Here is a 25,952-nt window from a genome sequence, read left to right on the forward strand (position 1 = left end):
AGTTACCTTTTGTTGTTTTGTTCTTTCCTCTTCTTGGAGAGCATTGATGATACCTTCAAGAGTAGGATTATTGTGATACTTGAAGGTAGTGACAAGAGTAGCATAGGTGTCAGGTAAGCTTTTGAGAAGCACAGCAATAGCAATATCTTCGGAGATGGGGGACTTCACTGATGAAAGCTGAACCATAAGACTGCGAAAATAATTGACATGAGAGGCTATAGTAGCTCCCTCCTGCATATATAGATCAAAGAATGAGATCATAAGTGCAATCTTAGAGTTTTTAGAACGGGGTCCAAAAAGGGTATCCAAAGTGATCCATGCTCGAGAAGCAGACTGTATGTCGGAGATGTGATGAATGTAATCATCTCCAAGACCGAGCAGGATGATAGCATAGGCTTTGTCATTCTTAGCAGTGGGAGCATAAGTGATAACTTGCTCAATGTCGGAATCTTCGGGAGCAGCATGATGAACAATGTCCCAAAGACCTTCTTTCATAAGATGGCACTTGATTTTGATTTGGCAAGTATGAAAGTTGGAGCCATTGAATTTGTCGATAGACATGAGAGAATGAGTAGAAGAGGCCATGTGGGAAGGTCTTACCTCTTGCTAAAATGCAAGGGCAGTGTCTATTCCCTTACAAGATTGCAGGAATGAATGAAAGAAGAGATCCAAACTGTTTTAGAAGCCGGCTCTCTCACCACTTGTCAGGGCCATAGCATGTGACAGCCCATCGAAGCATGAGGAACTAGCAGTTTGCAGATATGAGGATAGGAAAAGGACTGACCAGCAAACTGAAGGAGACAATGCACAGTACCTTGTAGATTCTTCAAGAGGACTGAACTGCCTTTAGATGATGCGTAGACTGTAGATGAAGAAACACCGCCTCCAGCAGATAGACGTAGACTGCTGCAGAGGTGTAATACAGCTCCTGTGAATAAGTGCTGCTCATCTAGAGAGGGAGGCCGACAGTAGCTGCAGGTATGTAGTGATGCGCAACCTGTAGAGGATGAAGCGACAGCAGCAGCAACTGGAAGACAGGCCGGCGGACAGCACAAACTGGTGGACAGAAGGTTCAGGCCGGCGCAGGGTGGTTCAGAGTGTGAATAGGCTGGGCATCACGTGCAGCTATAAGAGGCGACGTTGGACAACAAATGCAAGTCAAGTTACACAACATGTGCAGATCTACGCAGGGCAACAGATGGGCTGCGCTGAGTTGAGTGGGACAACTTGGAGAGAATGGCGAAAGCTCATAAGAAAAACAGGGAAACCCTAAAAACTTGCTCTGATACCATGTAGAGAAACATGAAAGCTAGAGCAGACTATAAATGGAACAAGAACAAAACAAAAAAATGAAAGACAAAGAGTTACCTTGAGATGAGTGTAGACAAGACACAAGATTGATACATTCATTGATGTGACACCTACAATTTATAGGTGAGAAGTACAAGATTGAGTAGACTCACTTATGGGATAAATGTAGAGGTGCCACATGGCACTAGACTCAAGACACAAAGACTGAAACTAGACTAGAGAAATAGTACACCTAGTGTGCACTTATTTCCAACAGGCTCTTCTGCTTGTGTCTAGTTATTATCCGGTTTATGGATTTATGGATATTTGGGACACAATTGGCTCTCCTGTCGTAGTCTGGTTAATATCAGAGTTGTTGACTCGGCATATGGATTTATCCATATTTGGGACATTGTGCCTTTGTCTGGTTATTATATCAGAGTTGTTGACTCAGGATATGGATAAAGTTTCTTTCTTGATACGGTTGGCTCTTGTGCCCATATCTAGTGTTGGATTGTGGATCTGGATTTATGGCTTTAATGCCGGAATTATTAAGTATCATGGATTGGCAGCGCATCTACTATACTTGAAAGATATCTCAGTGGTATCAGGTTTATACAGTTGCGGACAACTGCTTTATAAGACTAACGTTCATAAGTCGGTGTGTTCACGCGTCATTAAAGACGGGCTGGACATATGATATTTTGGCTTGGACAGGTGGACAAAAGGAGGCGCCTAGACGAAACTTGGGCATCAAGCCAAGAAAAGCTTAAAAGTTGATATTTTGGGCTAAAACTTGGAGTACAAGCCAAGGAAAGCATTAAGTTAATATTTTTGGACTAAAACTTGGAGTACAAGCCAAGGAAAGCATAAAGTTGATATTTTTGGGCTAAAACTTGAAGTACAAGCCAAGAAAAGCTAAAAAGTTGATATTTTTGGGCCAGCTCAACTATTTTGGGCAAAAAGGGAAAAGTGCTGCAAATTTAGCAACTCGACTCTATTAAAGCAAGGCTTGGGGGTTGATTTGAGGGGGCGCATCACTCTGGAGCTCTCTCTCTCTCTCCTCAGCTGGCCGATTGCAGATTTTCTCTCTCCTCTCTCTTTCCTCTCTCTTGTGCTGGCCGTATAGCAGATTTTGGACTGTTTTCAGCTAGCTGACTCGCTCCAGATATGCTACAAGGCTGGTTGACTGCAGTTTTCTCTCTCCTCTCTCTTGCGCTGGCCGTACAGCAGCTTCTGGTGTTGTTTTCTTATGCTGGCCGTACAACAGGCAGTTCTCTCTCTCTCTCTCTCTTGCCTTGTCATGGGAAGATTTGGGCCTCTTTATGAAGCTGTTTTTGGGCTGAATTGAGAGCTCCTCTAGGACTGATTTATGGCTCTGTTTTGGCACTGAATTGGCATGGAATTCGGGGCTGTTTTGGGCTCCGTACCGGGCTGTTTTATGGATAGTTTAAGAGCTGTTTATGGACAGCTTATGGGCTGATTACGAGCTGATTTTTGGAACTGTTTTGAGACAGTTATTGGATGGCTTTTTGGAGCTATGATTGTATCTTGGCACTGGATGGATATCTGGGCAAGATTTGTGCTAATGCTTTGTGGAAAATCCGGTGCTGAATGCACCCGCACCTTGGTATCTTTCCCCCCCCCCCCCCCCCCGGAAAAACGATCCTTCTATTAGTTAATGAGAAAACGCCAAAAGGCTACAAAGCTCACCTCGCAAGGAGGGATAAAAAACACAGTGAACACCTGAGCTCCACCCCCGTGGCTGGCCGCTCTCTGGGGGGGCTACCTAGTAGTACATGTGGGAGGTGAGAAAAGCCAAACTGGAGGCCTATAGTGCCAAGTGACATCCTCGCCCCTCGTGAGGAAAGGGCACTATAGGCCTATAGTGCCAAGTGACATCCTCGCCCCTCGCGGTGAGGAAAGGGCCAGGCTGCCAAGTGCGGAGGAAAGCCTTGCGGCGCCCTCTCATGCGATCCGAGTCGCCCTGGAGTTTCCCCCAGTGTCCTCTCGAGGTGTGTATGATGTCCACCCAGAGGGCCTGTATGACCTCCGCCGGTGGAGTCGCCTGGCGGTCAATGGCCTCCCTGCATCGGGCTCTCCATATGTGCCAAGCCGTCATGCTGCTGATCATCTCCCATCTGTGCCCGACCCCCTCCTGCGGGGCTGCCGAAGAGAAGTCTGGCGTCGGAACCACCGCCATCGCCCTGTCAGAGACCTGGATGGTCGCACTGCCAGGGACGTCCTCATATCCAAGGGCCGGGCCGCTGTCCGTGGCCCAAGCCACCGCACCCCACGTCACCAGCATCTCACCTGGTGAGCCTGCAAAAACCATCCTGAGAGCGCGCTGCCAGACCTGCTGTGCCTGTGGGCAATCCCATAAGCAGTGCCGCAGCGACTCCTGTGCATGGTCGCACTGAGGGCAGGACGCTGGGTGTCTGCCAAAAGCTAGCCAAGCCCCCACAGCCAGTCCTCTATGCGCTGTGAGCCACAGAAAAATCGTCACCTTTCGGGACCGGAAGCTGGCCCAAAGGCGCTGCCAGAAGTCCCTAAGAAAGGCAGGGGAGAGCCCCTGTCGCCGCCAATGCTCGGCCGCCGCCGGGGTGCTCGCTATCCTGTGCCTCTAAATCCGCCGCCCCAGCCTCGCTGTGTACTGAAAAAAGGGGATGCCTGGGCTGGTAGGGGCCGAGTAGGGATCTCGCCAAAACCACTCACCTGGATCCCACTGAAGGCGAATAAGAGGCCTGCTGTCCCAAGCCCATAATCTCCAAGAACAGTCCTCCCCTATCGAGGCCGGTGAGGGGTCTACATGCCACTGTCTCTGATGAAAGCCGACCACCCGCACCCTCTGAAGAATACAGCCCTGGAGCCCATCCAAATCTAGTCGTGTCCTCTGAAGCTGGCCACCCTCTCCCACCTCGAAAGTGAGTGGGGCGACTCTCTCCGCTGTGCCGCAGACCGCTAGAAGGATCTCATGCCAAGTAAAGACACCCATCCACTGTGGAGGTGGAGGGTCCTGTACTGGGGTCCGCCACTCCCGGGGGATGGCCGCCTCAATGTCCTGTCTCATCAACTCTCTGCCCCTCATCCCACTGAGTCTCCTCTCCTGAACCTCTAGAGGCAGCTACTGAAAACATATCCAGTTGTCTAGGGACTGGGCTGGGCCGGAGCTCAACGGGCCCCACGACACGTTGTCGTGACGTGGGCGGTGTCGCTGGGAAAGCGCGAGGCTTCTGGCTGTGAGAGTAAGTGGTTGAACTTCAAGGGGCATCACCAGCAAAAGCTAGAACCATCATAAATTTAAGATTCAGCCATACATGGGTAGTCAAAGCAAACGAGAGCCTCATGATCCAAGCCAAAAACTGGCATTAACATAGCTCGATTCATAAAACTCAATACATCAAACCCCAGAAAAACATCTCATAGGTATATACATCCAAGATTCACGGCCAGCATTGGCACCATAGTTCATATCAAAGACAAGGCTGACATCATCATAACATGTCATAAACATAGGACCTCAGCTTTATGAACCATCACATCATATTCACAATACTGAGCCTTCAAGGCTTATGCATTCACTTTGCATTCCCTCGGATCATAGACACATCAACAATATTTGCCACATGGAGGACCCGCATCAACCTCACAACTTTGCACCACTGTGGCTTTGACATCTGCATATAAGAACATTCCAATAATTCTAATGTACTCCTTCAAGCTAGGGATAAGGAGGCCTGTACAGTCAAAGGAACAAGGATAAGAACGACCATTTCAACTCTGCATTCGGGCAGCAACTTCATCACCCTTCTCCCTGTTGTTGCAGAGTTCCCTTTGCCATCTTCTCATACTTGTGGCTGCCGCTTGAGAAGCTTCCCCTTTTGTATACCTGCTGCTGGTCACTGTTTTTGAGTGTCTGAGAGCACACGCAGCTCCACACGGCCGTCCCTCTTTATCACACACGAACCCCCTCTGCAGCTTCAGCCCGTCCGGTCAGAAAGTGATTCGCCTTCGCTTGGTCTGCCGGGAGAGAGAGCCAAAGTCGAATGCTTGGTGCAGCTAGAAGAGATTGCCCCCCCCCAGTCCGCTTCGCCTGGGTTCCCCGCACACGCTAGCCGCTGCCCACTAGAGCCCTTGTCACCAGTCAGCTGCGCAGCTCTTCTGAGTTGCCACGCCCGTCAGCTGCACTCCAGCGTGACCCTAAACATCACAAGGCCGCCTACTATCCTGCACATCTTCCCGCTTTATCACCAGCCCCGCCTCCACGCTCACCAGTATCACAAGCAATACCAGGCGGCAATACTTCTTCCTGTCTGTAGGCTGCTCGGGGTATTCACCACCTCGATCCCACCACCTAGGCTTGAAAGCCTTCGTCACCACCGCTCCTCAGTCACCCACAGCGCATACTCTTCCACGAGGCGGCCCTCATTCTTTTTCCCTGGTCCCCTCACGACCCTCGCCCAGGCGGCGTACACCCCTTTTTCTTCTGCAGGCTGCCCGACTCCTTGCGAGCTCCACGCTTCCTTCACGTGCATCGCCAGCTCTGGCAGCCACTCAACCCTCCACGTTCACTTTGCCTTTTTGGCCACTTAATATTATATATATATTTTTTATTTTGCCTAAGATGGCCACCTTATTCTCCTTTTCACACCAAAGCAAAGGCAACACCAATATTAATTGCTCCCCACTTTCCACACTTTCCAAATGCAATCTGCAAGTGTCCACTCATTTCTTGGATGTGCACACAATTCAAGGCGACCAAACAGCTAAAACCACCTCCATCCAACCATATTCCGAACAGGCTTGTAACAAGCTCAGCACCAAACCATTTCACCTGTACACCTGGCGATGCCCTCAAAAGCAAAACCCTCCACACGCCATACATCTCGTATGTACACAGACACTTAATCCCATGCATCTGGATTTGCATTTGATGGTCTCACATGCATGGTTTCACACCATAGACGTGCCGTGGCACGACATCCACCCCCTCTAAACCTGCACATCCTCTGGTATGTGCCACACAGGTCCTGGAATTCAGTGTCCATTCATTATTTGCACACCAACATTGGTATATGTACAAGCATCCAAATAGGCGTCTTAAACCCTGTCAAACCTGACCCAGTTGGTATCACCCTAGTAAACATGAAACAGTAGAAGAATATACATAGTGCCACTCACAAGGGGTTATCCTTTGTTGAAACATAGCATGACATCTTAGCCTACCCCCCCTTAGCCTGCAAGATATTTATATCTTAGCAATCACATCTGAATGGTTCTGCTTTCCCACCTGGATCAAATACCAATCGCTTTTGGCATATGTGCCATATCCTTTGCTCATATGAAGCCCTATCCTCACTTAGATTCTCTGCATATGCATAATTATCCTCATCATTCAAAGTGGGATGCTCTTCAAAATGATTTGCTTCAAAATTTTCCTCAGGCCATGTTTGAAGCCTTTGCACCACATATTGTATGGCCACACCAAATAACAACTGCATTAACAGCATGGAACACACACTTGGTAACATCCCATCCAAATCTACTGTGCCCGGATCCAGCTCACCCACTGATAAACATTCATTCTTCTCATCCAAAGACGGAAAAGCATCAACACATACAAAGTCCAACAAGGCATCATCGAGAATAGCCTCCAGCTCTGAATCAATCTCATCACAATCATTTGGCTTACATAACACCTGCACATCCTCACTTGCAACCAACAGTTGATTAGCATCAAGCATAGAAGAGCCCAAAGCTGATGGGGATCTATTATATACCATGAAATCATCCAATGCATCATCTAAGATAGCATCCAATCCAGGATCAATCGCATTGAAGCCATTATCATCTTGCAATCCCACATGTTGATTATCATGAACATTCATATCCCCATAGCTATATCCATTTGGTTGCTCATACGCAGCCTCTTGAGGCTCTGTGACCACACTTTGCATATCCTGCATGTTATCTCCCAGTATTTCTTGATACCTGTCTGCAGATGGGCTTAGATTTATGGGTCCCTCACCCGAGTACCCTTGAATCTGTATGTCATTGAACCCTGTATGATCCAAAAAGATAGATTCAATTTCCCTCTCCAAATCATCATCATAAACAGGCTTCCAAGCTCGAGATTGTTGCTCACAAATGTGGTTGCAAGGTAACCCTGACACTGATGACATAGCATCACCCTGTTTATTGTTGGAACACCCAGTTAGCATTCCAGAATAACCCAAATCCAAAGAACCTTGGCAACCAGCTTCAGAAGCAACATCACTGTTGGAATCACCCATATCACTCACCCCCTCTAAATCAATCACACATACTTGTTGCCCGTCTGCATATTCATGTACATCATCCTGCTTATAAGCATCATAACCAGATAAGAATGCAGTAATGATAGCATCTTCTTCTTGTCTTAGATCTTCAAACTCTGCAATCATGCTTTCAGCAAGAAGCATTGGTTCCTGCTGTTCTTCACACATATGATACGACACCTGAGGAATACCCTTCAAATGAGCACCTTTGTCATGATAATTCTCAAGTTTACACAGCTTACATGCTTCACAGCCCAAGAGGAAACTATTAGCAATGTCCTCTTCCTCGTGTACTGGGTCTTGAGCACCTATCCTGAAGCTCTCTGAATCAAGTGTCTCCTCAAGCATAGGCATACACACATCATTTGGTATGATCATAGGACCCTGTATGTCTGCACCCTCAAACAAGGAAGACAGATTATACTTGCAGAGTTCACCCATTGCACCTTTATGAGGCTGTAGCAAAGCATCCCTTTTTGCACTGTGAAGGCCTTGTTGCTCACTAATGGCTTTTTGCAATCCCAATTTAGCATAAACAGCCTCCACAATCTCTATATCAGCCTTGAATAGCAATTGATTGTCCTCCATAAGACATGCATCAACAACCGCTTCTAAATTGGCTCGGATTGTTGCTGGAACACTATCACAGCTCACATTATACCTGGAACTCGCATAAATAAGTGCATCTGTAAAATCACTCCATCGTTTAGAGTGATACTCTGCTAGTTCCAGCACTTCATCTTTTAAATCAGGACTTACAAGGTATGCAAAAGATGCAATCATCATGTTTTCTGGAACCCCTTGATTCTTCATCTCTGTCTCGTAACACCTTAGATAGCTTTCTGGATCGTAACCATAAAATATATTGACCCTGTCATATACCAATTGCACCGCAACTTCCACCACTTCCTGAATTCGCCTTTCTTCTTCAATCCTCCTGAACCGCTCTTCAAGCTCTTTCATCTCTGCATATAAATGCTCCATTTTGCTAGCCATCTCTACGTACTCTCACCCCAGCGGTTTCACGTCGGGTTCACCAAAGCTGTCGTGACGTGGGCGGTGTCGCTGGGAAAGCGCGAGGCTTCTGGCTGTGAGAGTAAGTGGTTGAACTTCAAGGGGCATCACCAGCAAAAGCTAGAACCATCATAAATTTAAGATTCAGCCATACATGGGTAGTCAAAGCAAACGAGAGCCTCATGATCCAAGCCAAAAACTGGCATTAACATAGCTCGATTCATAAAACTCAATACATCAAACCCCAGAAAAACATCTCATAGGTATATACATCCAAGATTCACGGCCAGCATTGGCACCATAGTTCATATCAAAGACAAGGCTGACATCATCATAACATGTCATAAACATAGGACCTCAGCTTTATGAACCATCACATCATATTCACAATACTGAGCCTTCAAGGCTTATGCATTCACTTTGCATTCCCTCGGATCATAGACACATCAACAATATTTGCCACATGGAGGACCCGCATCAACCTCACAACTTTGCACCACTGTGGCTTTGACATCTGCATATAAGAACATTCCAATAATTCTAATGTACTCCTTCAAGCTAGGGATAAGGAGGCCTGTACAGTCAAAGGAACAAGGATAAGAACGACCATTTCAACTCTGCATTCGGGCAGCAACTTCATCACCCTTCTCCCTGTTGCAGAGTTCCCTTTGCCATCTTCTCATACTTGTGGCTGCCGCTTGAGAAGCTTCCCCTTTTGTATACCTGCTGCTGGTCACTGTTTGAGTGTCTGAGAGCACACGCAGCTCCACACGGCCGTCCCTCTTTATCACACACGAACCCCCTCTGCAGCTTCAGCCCGTCCGGTCAGAAAGTGATTCGCCTTCGCTTGGTCTGCCGGGAGAGAGAGCCAAAGTCGAATGCTTGGTGCAGCTAGAAGAGATTGCCCCCCCCCCCCAGTCAGCTTCGCCTGGGTTCCCCGCACACGCTAGCCGCTGCCCACTAGAGCCCTTGTCACCAGTCAGCTGCGCAGCTCTTCTGAGTTGCCACGCCCGTCAGCTGCACTCCAGCGTGACCCTAAACATCACAAGGCCGCCTACTATCCTGCACATCTTCCCGCTTTATCACCAGCCCCGCCTCCACGCTCACCAGTATCACAAGCAATACCAGGCGGCAATACTTCTTCCTGTCTGTAGGCTGCTCGGGGTATTCACCACCTCGATCCCACCACCTAGGCTTGAAAGCCTTCGTCACCACCGCTCCTCAGTCACCCACAGCGCATACTCTTCCACGAGGCGGCCCTCATTCTTTTTCCCTGGTCCCCTCACGACCCCCGCCCAGGCGGCGTACACCCCTTTTTCTTCTGCAGGCTGCCCGACTCCTTGCGAGCTCCACGCTTCCTTCACGTGCATCGCCAGCTCTGGCAGCCACTCAACCCTCCACGTTCACTTTGCCTTTTTGGCCACTTAATATTATATATATATTTTTTATTTTGCCTAAGATGGCCACCTTATTCTCCTTTTCACACCAAAGCAAAGGCAACACCAATATTAATTGCTCCCCACTTTCCACACTTTCCAAATGCAATCTGCAAGTGTCCACTCATTTCTTGGATGTGCACACAATTCAAGGCGACCAAACAGCTAAAACCACCTCCATCCAACCATATTCCGAACAGGCTTGTAACAAGCTCAGCACCAAACCATTTCACCTGTACACCTGGCGATGCCCTCAAAAGCAAAACCCTCCACACGCCATACATCTCGTATGTACACAGACACTTAATCCCATGCATCTGGATTTGCATTTGATGGTCTCACATGCATGGTTTCACACCATAGACGTGCCGTGGCACGACAACGTGAGACCGCGATCCAACCATATGGCCACTGGGAAGTCGAATCAAGGGGTTCCAGATCAATGGCTGCCTCAGGCGCTCCTCATCGGTGCCCGGGGGAGTCTGGAAGAGTGACGGCCTCAGATGCGCCCAGGCCCTCAGAAGGCTAGCTGCAAAACGCTCCTCGAAGCCAAGGCCCACTCCTCTGGATCGCTGCTCTGTAAAGATCCACCTGATGCTAGGGGTCCAGGGGCCGCTAAGAGAAGGAGTGCGGCTGAGCATCCTGGAAACAAGAAACTCCTTCCACGGCTCAGCGCCTGGCAGGAGGCCACGAACTACCAACTTGCCAAGCAAAGCTCGGCTTTGGCAGATAGGATCAACAATGCCCAAGCCGCCTCTCTCCCTCGGCTGAGTGATCACAGCACATGCCACCTTGGTCCTGGCGGGCCGCCCGTCGCCACCGGACCAAAGAAAGTTCCTGATGAGCCTCTGCACCTGGCCAATGCACGCCCGAGAGAAGGCCCAGCAAGAAGTGATGTACCACATGGTAGCAAGCAGAACCTGGTTGGCCACAACTACTCGGCCAGCCAGAGATAAACGAGCGGTACTCCAATACAGAAGCTTCTTCCGAATGCTCAGAAGAAGGGGGGCTATCTGCTGCTCCGGAGATATGTCAATGCCCACATAGCATCCCAAATAACGCACTGTAGTGCCGGGGGGCAGCCACTGAAAACCATCAACTGGCCTCCAAGTCGGGGGGGGCATAGAACTGACCCACAACCCACACGACTTGTGCCAGTTGATCAAAGCGCCCGAAGCTCTGCAAAACTTGTCCATGGCTGAGGCGAAGCGACGGAGGTTCTCCTCACCTCCCTGAAGATAGACAGCAGTGTCATCCGCAAACTCCGAGTCTAGGAGCTCCTCCGAGGTGCGGATGGGAAGCTGGAGGCCCCGCAAACCTGTATCCTGTGCCATCAAAAAAGTGCTCATGGCCTCCGCCACAAAAAGAAAAAGAAAGGGCGCCAAGGGGCACCCCTGCCGCACCGAGCGCAAGAGCTGGAACCTCTCTCCGCGCACGCCCTGTATCAGCACCTGGCTATGAGCCGATGTGTAGAGTGCAGAGACCCCACGGATCCACTGAGGGGGGAAGTCCATCCTCTCCATAGTGCCTTCCAAGAAGGCCCAGTCCACCCGATCATATGCCTTCTCGAAGTCGAGAAGGAGCACTGCCAAATCCTCCTGCCGAAATCTAGCCAAAGCCGTAGCCTCCCAGAAAGAGAAGATGTTATCCAGAATGCTCCTATCCTGGATGAAGCCTGTCTGCGTGGAGTGGATGATGTCCGGAAGGTGAGGCTGAAGCCGCCTGCTGATCGCCTTAGCTAGGACCTTGTAGGCCGTGCCTAGCAAGGTGATCGGTCTCCACTGTCTAATCTCCAGTCTGTCTCCTCCCTCTTTGGCGATCATGTGAATCAACCCCTCTGCCATGCTGTCCGGCATGACTCCCGACTCCATAATCTCCTGGAATGCCAATCTGAAGCCCCTATGTAAGAGGCCCCAGTACCTCTGGAAGAAAGCCACTGAGAGACCGTCCTCTCCTGGGCATTTGCCCCGAGGTAATGCCTGAAGAGCCTCCTCCAGTTCCGTATCCGAGAAGGGGGAGAGAAGGGAGTGCTGCAAATGGGCCGGCACAACCGGTCTCGTGAAGCTCCAGACTGCCTCCCGAGCCTCTCTCACCCTGCCATCTACTGGCTCAGCAGAGAGAAGATCCCTGTAAAAATCTGTGGCTATCGCCCGAACCCTGGGGGGATCCACCACAACCTGGCCATCAGCCTGCCGAAGACGCCTGAGACCCTCTCGTCTGAAGCGAGGCCCTGTCGCCTCAAAGAAATCTCGAGTCACTCTGTCTCCAGCCTGTGTCCAAAAAGAAGCCCGAGCATGGAATCGGAACTCCACCCTCCTCTTCTCGATGGATCTGATCTCCGTGCGAGCTGACTCCATCTGCTCTGAGATCCAAGGGCTCGTAGGATCCCTCTCCTGGAGTCTCTGGAGGGACACTAGACTCCTCCGTAGGCTCCTCTCCTGCTCTCTGAAGGCCTCCAGACGGTCCAGGGCAGCCTGTCTGAGCATCCGACTGATCTCCTGCAAGCCACTGGCAAGATCGTTGGCTGCCGATCCTCTCCTGAACTGCAGCTCCTCCCAGACCTGCTCAACTCTGATCGCAATCTCGGGCTCCTCTATGAGACAATCTGGAATCCAGACACTCTAGCCCCGTTGTCCTCTCGTAGGGTCCTCGATCTGGAGAAGCACTGGAAAGTGGTCTGAAAACGAGGAGCCTGCAAGTATGCCCATAGTGCCACCTCTATCACAAGCCCACTCATCAATGTAAAACCTGTCGATGCGGGAAAGGTTAACTCCTGTGGCCCGTCTATCCGAGCGCGAGAAAGATAGACTCCCCTGCAACCTGCCAAACTCCGGGAGAGTCCACGGATCCTGGCCTCTCACCTGCAGCACTAGTTCCTCCCAGGCAGCGAGCTCCGGCCCATGAATGGTCTCCTGGCTGCCCCCCATCCTGTCCTCTGCATCCTCCAGCATGTTGCAATCCCCTCCTAGGCACCAGTGGTCTACCAACGGGAGGGACTGCCTAATGGTGCTCCAGAACTCGGCTCTCCCGGTCGCCCCATTAGGGGCGTAGAAGTTGAGGAAGCCAATGCGGTCTTCCCCAACCCGAAGGATGATCCACTGCGCTCGACCCTGGACCAGAGTGCCAGAGTCCACAACCTCGGATAGAAGCTGCTCGCTGACTGAGATGCATACTCCACCCTGGTTCCCCTGGGAGCCATATGCCGGTGACCAAAAAGTGTGACTCCTGCCTGGCAAGATCTTCCCGCAGGTGCGGGTACGCCCGGCAGAAAGGTGGTGCTCCTGGATGAAAAGGATATCTATGGGTCCTCCAACGAGAGCCCTCTGGATCTCCTGGCGAAGTCTGCCCCGACCAATGTAGCAGCGATGTCCACCGAGACCCTGGATGTTCCATGAGAGGATCCTCATGGATGAGCTATGGCAAGTGAAGCAGCCGCCACTGGCTCACCCCTCTCAGCCGGCCCGGATGATCTGCCCTCCACTCTGTGAGTCTTGGGCGTCGGCTTGGAGGGAGAATAGTCACTGTCTGTCCGGGTGCGGAGTCTCTCCAAAAAGAGGGTGACCTGTCTCTGTGTCCAGCCCCACTCCGCCTTCGCCTTGTCTAGGGCATAGGCGTGAGACCAGTCCTCTGCATATATGTATCTAAAGGTAGGCTGCACCCTCGGGGCGGCATGGAGGAGAATCAGTAGCACCGCCTCAACTGAGGTGTGGACCGGATCCGCCCGCCAATCTCCTATACCAAACAAGCTCATGCGGGCTGAGTGTAATCGGGTCTGCAATAGGTCCGTGAGCCCCAAGTCACTAAAGTGGTGAGAAAACTCCAGTATCTGATCACGCAAAACTTCCTCTACAGAGTTGCAATCCCATGCTGTGTCTGGGGCAACACTGAGAGGAAAGGAGAAGGCCACCATGCTGCTCACCACTGAAGGAGAACGAGAGGGATGGCACACCACGCAAACTCGCAAGGGCGCGACCAGTGTCTCGAACGGGCCAGCATCCAGTTGGAGGCACCTGAAAAAACCGTAATCCACTGGTAGCCCCATCACTCGCGGGGGCCCCCCAGGGGAGGCTGGAGAGAACTCTGTGGCGGGCGAAGCTAGGATCGCCATCTCCACCGGCCCGGAGTGGCGGTGGAACAGCCGCTGGACTGAACTCTGGCCTACCCAGCTGCGCTGCCCCGGGGCAGTGGGTGGTCTGGCGAAGTATCCTGGAGAGGCCGAGGGAGGGATGGGGGCTTGCGGCGAGGAGGGGGGGGAGCGAGGAGAGGATGGAGAGGCATCTGCCAGAGGATAGGTGTCAGGGGGGGCCGCCGGGGGAGGCGGGAGGGGGGGGCTGGGGGGGAGAGGGGGGGGTGGAAGGAGTGCTCTCCGGGTGAGGGGAAGGGGAGCCCGGGGTCGCAGAGTGCGGCCCGGGATCCTCAGGAATCTGCTCCAAGGGAGGCGGGAGCGGGGTCTCCACGTGGGAGGCTCCACCAGCGGCCTCAACGGGCACTGAGTCTGAATCCTCGTCCATCGGGGTGGGACCTGCTGGCCGCCTATCCCTGACTGGAGCATAAGTGCGGGTAGGTGCCTGTACGCCAGCCAGAGTCGCCTGTCCGCCAGCCTGTGCTGCCTGCTGGCGTCTGCGACGGTCCCTGCGGGCCGGGCGTTTCCGCCGGCGAACCTCCTGCCATCCGCCAGCCTCCTGGGTCTGCGCGGCATCCTCCGCCGGGGCCTGCTCGTCAGATGATGGCGCTTGCTGTGGTGGCGAGCCAGGGATGTCCGGTCTCTGAGGTGGATGGCCACCCCTCGGGTCTCCTGCAGGGGGTCCAGAGGCGGCATAGCGTGAAGGATGAACCCCCTTGCGGGGACAGGCGCGTGCGAGATGGCCCATCTCCCGACAAGTGTAACACTGGCCGGGAGGCCCGAATACTCCACGCGCTGTATCAAATGTCCTCCAGAAAGACAAGGGAGGAGGATCGTCTTCGGGAGGGACTCCGGTGACGGAACCACAACACGAATGGCCGGGAGTCCTGCTGCCCGAGCAATCACTGAAGCCGCTGTCTGAGGCGTCTCCACCACCTGTCCGAACGCCTTGCCAATGGATGACAAGAGGGGCAAGTACTCCCTACGGAGTCCAGGAAAGCAGATAGTGACGGGGAAACCTGTCGCGCCTACTAGCGGGTCAGAAGCGGGGTCGAAACCATGAGTCCATCGCGCCAGGAACGCCCGGGATGAGCGGAGGGCAATGGGGCTCCGAGCCAGCACCATCTGAGCTGCCTGGGGGGACTCGAAATCCACCTGGTAGTAGCCACGTCCCAAAAAATCTACGCTGACGATCTTGGCGGGCACACCAACAAGGCTGCCTTGCAGAAGGTCGCGAAGCTCTCTCCGCATCGGACGGCTACCCACTATCTTGCAGACCAAGGAGGAGGCCTCAAGAGCAGATATTGTGGAAACAAACAACTGAAGATCTTCAGCTGTGAACTCCAGACGGAGACCGGAATCGGCAGGGGTAGTCGGAGCGGCTTCCATGGAGTCCTCCAGAGGGAAAAGGCCAGAAACCGGGGTCACCAACGGGAGGGACACAGCCCTGCGAGGAAAAGGAGAGGCGGAGGGCTATAGGATAGCAAGGGCGGGGCGGGGGGGGGGAGGGGGGAGCTGAGGCGGGGGGAGCTAGCGGTGGAGGGAAGGGCGAGATGGAAGGAGAGGAGAGGGAGAAGGCGGAGGGGAAGAGTTGCGCAGCGGAGGAGGAGGCGGAGGGGGGGAGAGGTGGCGGGGGAGAGAAGAGAGGCGGAGGAGAAGGAGGCGAGGGGGGGTAGAGAGGCGGGGGAAGAGATGTCGGGGGAAGGAAGCAAGCGGGGGGGGGGGGGGGGGGGGGGATGGCGGGGGAGGCAGCGTGGAAGGAGGCGGAGGAGGAGAAGGCGGGGGGGGAAAGAAGGCGGGGGAGGAAACGAGGAAGGAGGCGGGGGAGCGATGGCAGCAAGCAGAAGGCGGGGGAGAGATGGCGAGCGATGAAGGGCGCAATGAAGGAGGCGGGGGAGAGGACGGAGGAGAAAGCGGGGGACTGGCGGGGGGGAGGGGGGCGCAACGGCGAGAAGCAGCGGGGGGGGGGAGAGGCGGAGCTCGCAGGCGAAGTCGTCAGTGCCGGAAGCTCACTTCAAACAGCCGCACCTTGGTATCTTGTAAAAGCTTATGTGTGAATAAAGAAGTTCCTACGGGGGCCGGCCGTTCCGGCTCAGCGCGGTGTCTTTGTATTATTTATGGTTCTTCCGCTGTGTCGTGATGCTCTGTCTCTGGTATTTGAAGTGTTGGTCTATTATTATCGTTTCGGGTCCCCGCCCGTCTTTGTGATGACACAAGTCATTTCTCTCCCGGGCTAGTAGGCTACAGATTGAATCATCTATTCTATCATGCCTGGATGGAGATTGAGGAGATGTAGCATGGAGGGGATCATCCCAAATACCAGGCTTAGTCCAGTGAGGATTGTTGGTCGTTCGAGGAAGCACTAATTCATGGATCCTTCTCCTCAGATAGTGACTCATGGCTCTTGGTGTTTGTGGCTATATGGTGGCAGTCCTATCAGATATCTCCAGTGGGATCCAGGTGAGTGGGAGTGAACTGATGCCTCCGATCCATTGAAAAGCCTTTCTTTTTTCAGTTTCACGGTCCGGAATGCTCGGCTTCTCATCACTCAACAGATGCATAGGATCCCTACTCTCAAACCTCATTGGGAGAGTTATGACATCTCTCCACTGATACAACATAGTATTGGCATAGGCTTTGGCATTCATACAGAAGGAGCCAAATATCTCATTTCTTTTGGTTATTTCAATGTAGGAAATATAAAAGCAAGTGCAAAACTAGAAATAAAACAAGAGCAAATGAAATACAAAGAGTTACCTTGAGATGAGTGTAGACAAGACACAAGATTGATACTTTCATTGATGTGACACCTACAATATATAGGTGAGAAGTACAAGATTGAGTAGACTGACTTATGGGATAAATGTAGAGGTGCCACATGGCACTAGACTCAAGACACAAAGACTTAAGTGAAACTAGACTAGAAATAGTACACCTAGTGTGCACTTATTTCCAACACCCTCCTTAAGTGGACACTAGGAGGAAGACAAAAAAGACAAGACTAGAAGATAGACATAAAGACTGATAGACTGAGAGACAAGACATGAGAGACAAGAAGATCCTGAGACACCCCTCCTCAAGTGATATCCTCATATGGGTCCACAAGGGTAGGGACAAGATGGATCTAAAACAAGACACAGTCAGATTGATAGACAGATAGACAGACAACAGATAGATAGACAGACAAGACTAGACAGACAACAGATAGATAGACAGACAACAGATAGATAGACAGATGACTGACTGTAGACAAGCAGATGGACCTTGAAGACAACCCCTCCTCAAGGGCAATCGCTGCCTCTTGGGTAGGGACAAGAGAGAGGTCAAAAAGCATAATGAGTAAGACACTAGAACCCCTTGACCTACATCATCGGTGGTCAAAGTGGTAGACAAGAAAGGTGAAGTAATCAGAAAGCCCATTCCTCATCATGTGAGGAATGAACAGCAAGATCTGCTGTTGTAGATGCTGCAGCAACATGTGCTGAGGCAGATGCAGGGGCTGATGTAGAGGTTTTAGAGTAGCAGTCCTTTTCCCGGTGATTATCACGGCCACAAATGGTGCATGGATGAGCCTTGAAGCAGTCCTTCTCCAAATGATTAGTTTTTCCACAATGGGTGCAAGGCTTTCTTACCTTAGATCCTCCTTTCTTTGCTAAAAATGCAGTGTCAGTTACCTTTTGTTGTTTTGTTCTTTCCTCCTCTTGGAGAGCATTGATGATACCTTCAAGAGTAGGATTATTGTGATACTTGAAGGTAGTGACAAGAGTAGCATAGGTATCAGGTAAGCTTTTGAGAAGCACAGCAATAGCAATATCTTCGGAGATGGGGGACTTCACTGAAGCAAGCTGAACCATAAGACTGCGAAAATAATTGACATGAGAGGCTATAGTAGCTCCCTCCTGCATATATAGATCAAAGAATGAGATCATAAGTGCAATCTTAGAATTTTTAGAGCGGGGTCCAAAGAGGGTATCCAAAGTGATCCATGCTCGAGAAGCAGACTGTATGTCGGAGATGTGATGAATGTAATCATCTCCAAGACCGAGCAGGATGATAGCATAGGCTTTGTCATTCTTAGCAGTGGGAGCATAAGTGATAACTTGCTCAATGTCGGAATCTTCGGGAGCAGCATGGTGAACAATGTCCCAGAGACCTTCTTTCATAAGATGGCACTTGATTTTGATTTGCCAAGTATGAAAGTTGGAGCCATTGAATTTGTCGATAGACATGAGAGAATGAGTAGAAGAGGCCATGTGGGAAGGTCTTACCTCTTGCTAAAATGCAAGGGCAGTGTCTATTCCCTTACAAGATTGCAGAAATGAATGAAAGAAGAGATCCAAACTGTTTTTAGAAGCCGGCTCTCTCACCACTTGTCAAGGCCATAGCATTTGACAGCCTATCGAAGCATGAGGAACTAGCAGTTTGTAGATAAAAAAGGACTAATCAGCAAACTGATGGAGACAATGCACAATTACCTTGTAGACTCTTCAAGAGGAAGCAATGGCAGAACTGAATGCAGCAAAAAAATAGCTCGTTTAGGAGGACAGTCGATCTGCAGCTTCCTTGAGATGATACACACCCTTGAGTTGATGAAGAAGGCAGCCAAAGATGGGCTGCAACAGTATGGCGGGCAGCAGCAGCTCCAAGTGAGAGAGCAATAGCAGCTTCACGAAAGCAACAGAAGTATGCAGCAGCTACTGAAATCAGGCCGGCGCAGGGTGGACAGTAGATTCAGGTCAGCGCAGCCTTGAGATAAATGGAGCCAGCGCAGGGTGGACAGCAGATTCAGGTTGGCGCAGCTATGAGATGAGTGGAACCGGCTGGTCCTACAGGCTGAGCGCAGCTAGGGAGAAGCTATGGCAGGCAACCTAGCTCTGATACCATGTAGGAAATATAAAAGCAAGTGCAAAACTAGAAATAAAACAAGAGCAAATGAAATACAAAGAGTTACCTTGAGATGAGTGTAGACAAGACACAAGATTGATACTTTCATTGATGTGACACCTACAATATATAGGTGAGAAGTACAAGATTGAGTAGACTGACTTATGGGATAAATGTAGAGGTGCCACATGGCACTAGACTCAAGACACAAAGACTTAAGTGAAACTAGACTAGAAATAGTACACCTAGTGTGCACTTATTTCCAACATTCAACACGGTGGTCTCCCTACCAATCAGTGGAGATCGGTTTTCGGTGTAGCACCTACCTACCCAAGATGTGTGGCAAATTCTGAGACTGTGCAGCATTATTTATGGGGATGTAGCACTGCACAATGTATTTGGGGTTATACAGCCTAACTTATGGGAAAATTGAGTGGTTGCGCCATGTATGTTACTTGGGGAGTAGTTGCTTGGCTTTCCCTATCTGGTCCGCAGCTTTTCTATGAGTGCAGTGATACAAACACTGCTATTTTCATTCGTAGAGGTATTGCTCAGCATGGTTTGTTGGAGGATTGTCCCTCACTCACATTATACACCCCCTAGACAGAGGATTGACACCAGTTGTTGCTAGCAAATCTGGAGAGCTAGATGCACAGAGGCTATTGAGGGTGTCTAGATTTTTGAGTCTCAATGCATTAGCACTATATGGGGTGATATCATCCATACTCTCATGGCTACTTGGGCTCGTATTCAAGGGTCCTCTTGTTCCGTGCAAACAAAGCGCATTGTATTATGTGGGAGTGGGACCATGGCATTTTCTTTTCCTCTAGTCCCACAGGTCTTTCATGGTACCATGATGCTCCTCCGTGGTTGAGATCACCTTACATATTGGGGTGATTCTATTCTATTCCGGCTTATAGCCATGATTGTTGTATGCCTTTTTTCATAGTTAATAGAATTCTCTTTCTTGAAAATAAAAGTAAAAATCAAAGTCAAAGCTCCATGTCATTCAAATAGTGTCTCTATTTGTGCAATGCATGTACAATTAGCAGTAAATCTTGGTCATGGGAAAAACAGCAGAATTCAGCTCTGCATAGTTTCCTGCTCTATAAGGAATTCCATGACCATACTGCTACAACACATCACAAATCCTGCTTCCACTTGCATCACAGATTAGACTGAAAGGCTTCCAAAATTTTGGAAGATGTAGAGTGGGTGTTGAGAACATCAACACCTTCAGCTTCTCAAAACATGCTTGTTCCAATGGTGTCCAACAAAATGGAGATCTTCCTTGGTTTGCATATTTAAGACAGTTCGTCTCTTGTGCATAATGCTCCACTTAACTGTGATAGAACACTGCCAATTCAACGAAAACTCCAAAGATTGTTCACATCCAGAGAAACCGTCCAAAGCAAAATGGCACCTACCTTACCTTGATCCGTTGCCACACCATCAGCTAAAATGATGTAACCTTGAAAGGTGACCTTCAGCAAGTAGAACTTGGACTTCTTTGATTTTATGAAAATAACATCCTTCCATTAATTAAGAAAAAATACATCTGAATAAAAACAGATATCAACTCTTAAAATGCGGTAAAGTCTGCAGATAAAAAGGGGGCCTCCCTCCATGGCCAGCGGCTCTCAAAGGGAGACAACACCTGGGGTGGAAAGGGAAACAGACACACTAGGGGCCAAATGAAACCATCCTTGCCTCTTGTCACTGGTCAGGAAGAAACCATCCAGATGCACAGGAAAGCTGCCTGTCTCTCCTGCATAGCCTTGGAATCGCCTTGGAGGCATTCTCAACGGCTGTGGAAAGAGTGAATGAAAAGCTAAAAGTGAAGTTCACCAACCATCCATGGCATCACTGGAGCTTGGTGAATCCCCATAATGCCCATCTGCAGATAGGACAAATGGAGTGCCAGTTTGGCGCTGTTGCCATCACTATGAATGGCAGGGCCCACCTCCACCGTCCACGCCACTGTACCCCAGGTGATGACATGATCATTGTGCCTGGACTTGGGTAAAAAGACAAAGAACCCTCTGCCAAACCTCTTAAACTGCTAGGCAATCCCATAAACAATGACGCTGGGGCACCCACGGTGCACCACACTAACATCAGGCTGTGTGGTCAATGTATAGTGGTGAGCCATGTCCCCACTACTAGACCTTGATGAGCAGCGGCCTAAAGTAAGTAGGAGATCTTGAAGGGAAAGTCTCATCATGTGCCTGCCAGTTCTGTTAGGCGTGAGGAATGATACCTTTCTTCTGCAGCTCAATCCATCATCCACATCAGGTGTAGAGGAGACCAGCTCGCCAAAATTACCATCGTTGTCAATTTGACCAGTGTGGGGCTCTACTTTACCAGTAAAGAGTGATGTGTCAATGAAGGTGGAGGAGAGAAATGAGGAAGAACATCATGAAGGAGAGTAGGAAGGAAGGCCATGCCAAACTTGGACTACCACAGACCAAGTGGGGATTGGTCCTGAGACCAAACAATATGAACCAGCTTTAGCAGAGCTCGAAGATCATCCTCTGTGGCATCCTCGATGGGAATCAGCAAACCCGCAAGCCTGATTGACAAGACCACTAGAGAGAGGTCATCCCTAAGGCCCATGACCCAAAGGGAAATGTCATGGGGAGAAAAGATCACCATCCAAGTAGGGGGAGCACATGAAGGAATGAGCTTCACCCAGTCTAAGGGGGGATGGGAGAGTTGATGGGGGGACCAATGGTGTGCCAAGAAGACAACCAATTTCTCAGCTGCTGTTGTTTCCGAGTCACGGAGCTTTTCCAAGCCATTGAGAAAAAACCTGTCACATGCATCCTGACTTGAATGCCATGTGGACACGTACAATCAATTGCAAGGACTTGAGGAAGGACAATGTACATTTTGTGAGCCCTGGTCAGAGGACTAGTTGCCAGTGCACCTCAGGGTTGGTCGGGTCATGTCGTGCAAGCCCCACGGGCCACACTGTCTCGTAACCCACTACTTGTCTATACAAGATTAACCACAATCCCACCTCCCTCCACGTGGGCAAAGGAGGTGGGGCTAATTCAAAATAACCACTCCTCCTGCAAGCGTGAGGAGGAGCCAAATCTCACATCTTCCAATGCAATTTTGAATTTGAATCTAAGAAGATCTCATCTCACATCTTTCAATGAAATTTTTGTATGCATGCTTACATACCTATAGATACACACACTTATATATATTATGTATGTATGTGTATCTATAGGTATGTAAGCATGTATATATAAATAGTGTGCATGTGCATGTGTGTGTGTGTGTGTGTGTGTGTGAGAAGTGTGGAGTGGTGTGTGTGTGTGTGGTGTGAGGCTCGCCTGCGACCCTGTTCGCCTGCGAAAAAGCTTGTGTGTGTGGTGCGCTCGCCTGCGACCCTGTTCTACTGCTCGTCTGCGACCCTGCGATCGTGTTCGCCTGCGACTCTACTCGCTTGTGAGCCTGCGACTCTGTTCGCCTGCGAACCTGCGACTGTCCTCACCTGCGTCTTTGCTCGACTCTGCTCGCCACTTACCTGTCTGATAAAGCCGGCGACCACATGAAAGAATCTGTCCAGCGACAGCGTGAGTCTTCTCTGTGCCGCTGAGTGTGTTCACTCGCCCCTGTGTGTGCTGCGTTGTACATCTCTGTTTGTGTCTGTACGCGCGTGCGTGCGTACTGTGTGTGCGTGTTTTTGTGTGTGTGTGTGTGTGTGTGTGTGTGTCAGCCAGCCCGACTCCTGTTCTACAGCAACGTTCTACAGCAGCAGTACTTCCTCGTCTGCAGCAGCATTAGGGTTTCTACTTCATTTGGGGCTTGCAGCAGATTCGGCCAGTGGTACCGCAGCAAATTCTTGTCTGCAGCAGCAGTAGGGCTTACAGCAGTTCTGGGGATTATAGAAAATTTAAGGTGTGCATGATGGAATCACCTGAGCTGGCCATTTATAAGCGTCGGAAAGCAATGAGCACCTCGAATTTGGATGCCATGTCTTTGATTAAGGAATGCCTGCATGAGGATTTCGAAGAAGCAAGATGTGCTTGGGAAGGACCTGCTCCAGTCACAGAAGTGCGTATTCCGGTGCAGGAGCTCATGGATCCGGTTGCGCAGTATGCATTGAATGCAGTGATTCTCTTTTTCCCGGGCAAGATGCCTAGTGCACAGGATGTGGGACAATGGGTTGATTTCTTGCTTAAGCGTCAAGCAGTCCGGGGTGTTTATTTTGGAGCAAGAGGATTCTATGAGGTCTTGTTAGCAGACATGGAAGCTAGAGATGCTTTGTTGGAAATGTCTCCCCTCTTCTTCAATACGCAAATGACTCATGTTCTTCCCTGGGCTCTTACTAAAGATTATCAGAGCCTTATTCGACATAAGTGCCCGGTTTGGGTTGAAGTGGTGGATTTTCCTCGTACTTGGCGTCATTTTCTTCCTTTGTTGGCTGCTCAATTGGGCAAAGTGATTTGCCCCCCGAAGTTGGATGCCAATACAAATCGTTTTTGTATTCTATGGGACACTGATCTTCCTGCTCCTACGGGCATTACCGTTGATTCTGGGGACACAGTGGTCGGAAAGCGACCATTCAAGCTTAAATGGGGGAAATTTGCCAATTCCTGTTTTCGCTGTGGCAAATTTGGTCATATGCAATCTGAATGTTCTGAACCAAATCTACAACCCCCTCCTTCAGCTGTCCCTACCCCTCAGACTCCTCCTCCAGCGAAATCTTCCCTTGAGGCACAATCTAAAGGTGCTTCCGCATCCACATCAACAACTGGACTAAATAAAGGTAAAGGGAAGCAGTCTCAAATGCCAAGTGTTCCTGCTTCCCCGAACATCAAAGACAAGGGCAAAGAGAAGCTTCCTGCTACTCAGGCGTGGATAGTACCCAAGAAAACTGTCAAAGCACGTACTCTACCATCTTCTCGCAATTATGTGCCCCCCTTGAAGAATGTTGCTCAGCAAAAACTGCCTTGTAATGATAACTCTTCCTTGGCTCAGGCCTGGGATAAAGTTGTTCGATCTTATAAGGAAGTAGTTACAGGGGGCACCGCTTCAACGTCGGAAGGCCATCACTTGTTTCCTCCACATTCGAGTTTTGATTTGGCAGCTGATGTTTCCGCGACAGATGCGGATGTGCCCATGGGCACGAGTTCTTAAGCTTTCTGTTGGTTTTCTCGCCCACTGTATATACCATTTAAGATGCATAGTTCTATACATTGCATTTCATATAATGTGCGCGGATTATGCAATCAGGATAAATGGAGGCTAATCTGGCACTATGTACATACTTGCAAAGCAGATATTGTTGTTCTTCAAGAGCATAATCAGCATAATTTTGCCGGACAAACTTCCTATTTTGCGGGATATTGGATAGCTTATGCAGGATCCGCTGGATACTCTGGAGTGCTGATGCTTGTTCGCCATGAATTATTTCCCATGTTGGTATTCAATGATCCAGCTGGCAGATGGATGGTCATTCAATGTATTATCAATGGGGAAGTTTTTGAGTTTGGTGGTGTGTATGCATACACAGCCTCTACTGACAGGGCTCGTTTGTGGCATGCCATCTCCTCTTATTGTTGGCGTTCTAATGCATTTCTTTGTGGCGATTTTAATAATGCTCCAAATCATGTGGATAATACTACTGGACATTCTCACATGCTTCATGTGGAACGACAAGCTTGGGATCTCTTTCAGCACACATGTAATGCCTTGGATTTGTGGCCTCTGTTGCAAGCCAATGATCCAGGATTCACATTTCAGCATAACGCTCGATCAATGTATCGTGCTCGTCTGGACCGATGGTATCTCTTTCAGATGCAGCAGTATGATGATTTTGTATGTGATATGTGGATTGATTACTCCTTGTGTCTCTCGGATCATGCTCCGATATGCTTGAAAATACAATTCGGTTCATGTTCTGCCAATGATTCATTAACTAGAAAGAGACTTCTGCATGTCAATAATGCTTATCTTAAGCATGAGGTTTTTCGCAATCTGATTGTGGATATTATTTCGCCATTGATCTCTCAAATGCATGTTGATATGGACACAGCATGGTTTCGTTTTGTTATGCGGGTTCAATGTGTGATCCAGGATTATGGCAGACACTATTTATCGCATTTCAGAGAGCAAGTTCAACAGGCCAAAGGCACTTGTCAAAGTTTGATGCATCTGGCTAACACTTCATCTCTTACTGAAATCCAGATGACAGAGTTGCTTTCTGCTCGTGCTTTGTTGCACCGTAATGATGAGAGAAAATTGGCAAAGTGGCAGACTAGAGCTCGCCAAAAGGCTATAGCGGATAAAGGATGCACTTCTAAACAATTCTTTCGTCATCTACATCTTTCTAGGCAGTCTCAAACTATTAAGAGGATTAAACTCCCGACTGGTGATTGGACTACCTCTCGTGTGGGGCTTGCACGGGCCATGGAATCTCATATGGCAAGATTTTTGAGGCCTCTTCTCTCACGCAGGAAGGTCGAGAGGCTCGTCGCTTGTTTTTATCTCAAGTTGCACCGATTTTATCGGCGCACCAGGCTCAACTTTTGGAAGCCGCCTTCACGGAGACAGAATTGTATGCCAGTTTGTGTGATTTGGGCCGTTGGAAATCTCCCGGTTGGGATGGCCTTACTGTAGAATTTTTCTTGTCGTTTTGGCACTACCTGGATCAGCCACTATTGTTAATGATAAACAGGGCATGGGAGCAACAGGTTTTGCCTTCATCTTGGAAAGAAGGCTTGCTCAAGTTGATTCCAAAGCAAGCACTTTGTGAAGAGTTCTCGCAATGGAGGCCGATTACGCTCATGCCTATGGTTTATAAATTGCTGGCTAAAATGCTTGTCAATAGACTTAAAGGGTTTTTGCATGACTGGGACAGTTTATGCCCTC

General features: G+C 49.8%; 2 protein-coding genes across 2 annotated transcripts in view; one reads left to right on the forward strand and one right to left on the reverse strand.

Annotated features, from left to right (window-relative positions):
* The window catches only part of LOC147620641 (aldehyde dehydrogenase family 3 member H1-like), a 115,785-nt gene that overhangs the window by 10,089 nt on the left and 79,744 nt on the right, over positions 1 to 25,952 (reverse strand). The window lies entirely within an intron of this gene.
* On the forward strand, positions 22,840 to 24,218 carry LOC147620642 (uncharacterized). Its single transcript, XM_086824894.1, has one exon. It carries the CDS (start codon positions 22,983 to 22,985, stop codon positions 24,216 to 24,218), a length of 1,236 nt encoding a protein of 411 aa, XP_086681020.1. The 5' UTR covers positions 22,840 to 22,982.

Source organism: Cibotium barometz, chromosome 31 (assembly GCF_041138505.1).
Source record: "Cibotium barometz isolate CiBa-2024 chromosome 31, ASM4113850v1, whole genome shotgun sequence".
Taxonomy (NCBI): Eukaryota; Viridiplantae; Streptophyta; class Polypodiopsida; order Cyatheales; family Cibotiaceae; genus Cibotium; species Cibotium barometz.

Bases quoted from the DNA above. Each gene is read 5' to 3' on its own strand.
- LOC147620642 (XM_086824894.1), top strand. From the start codon at position 22,983: ATGATGGAATCACCTGAGCTGGCCATTTATAAGCGTCGGAAAGCAATG.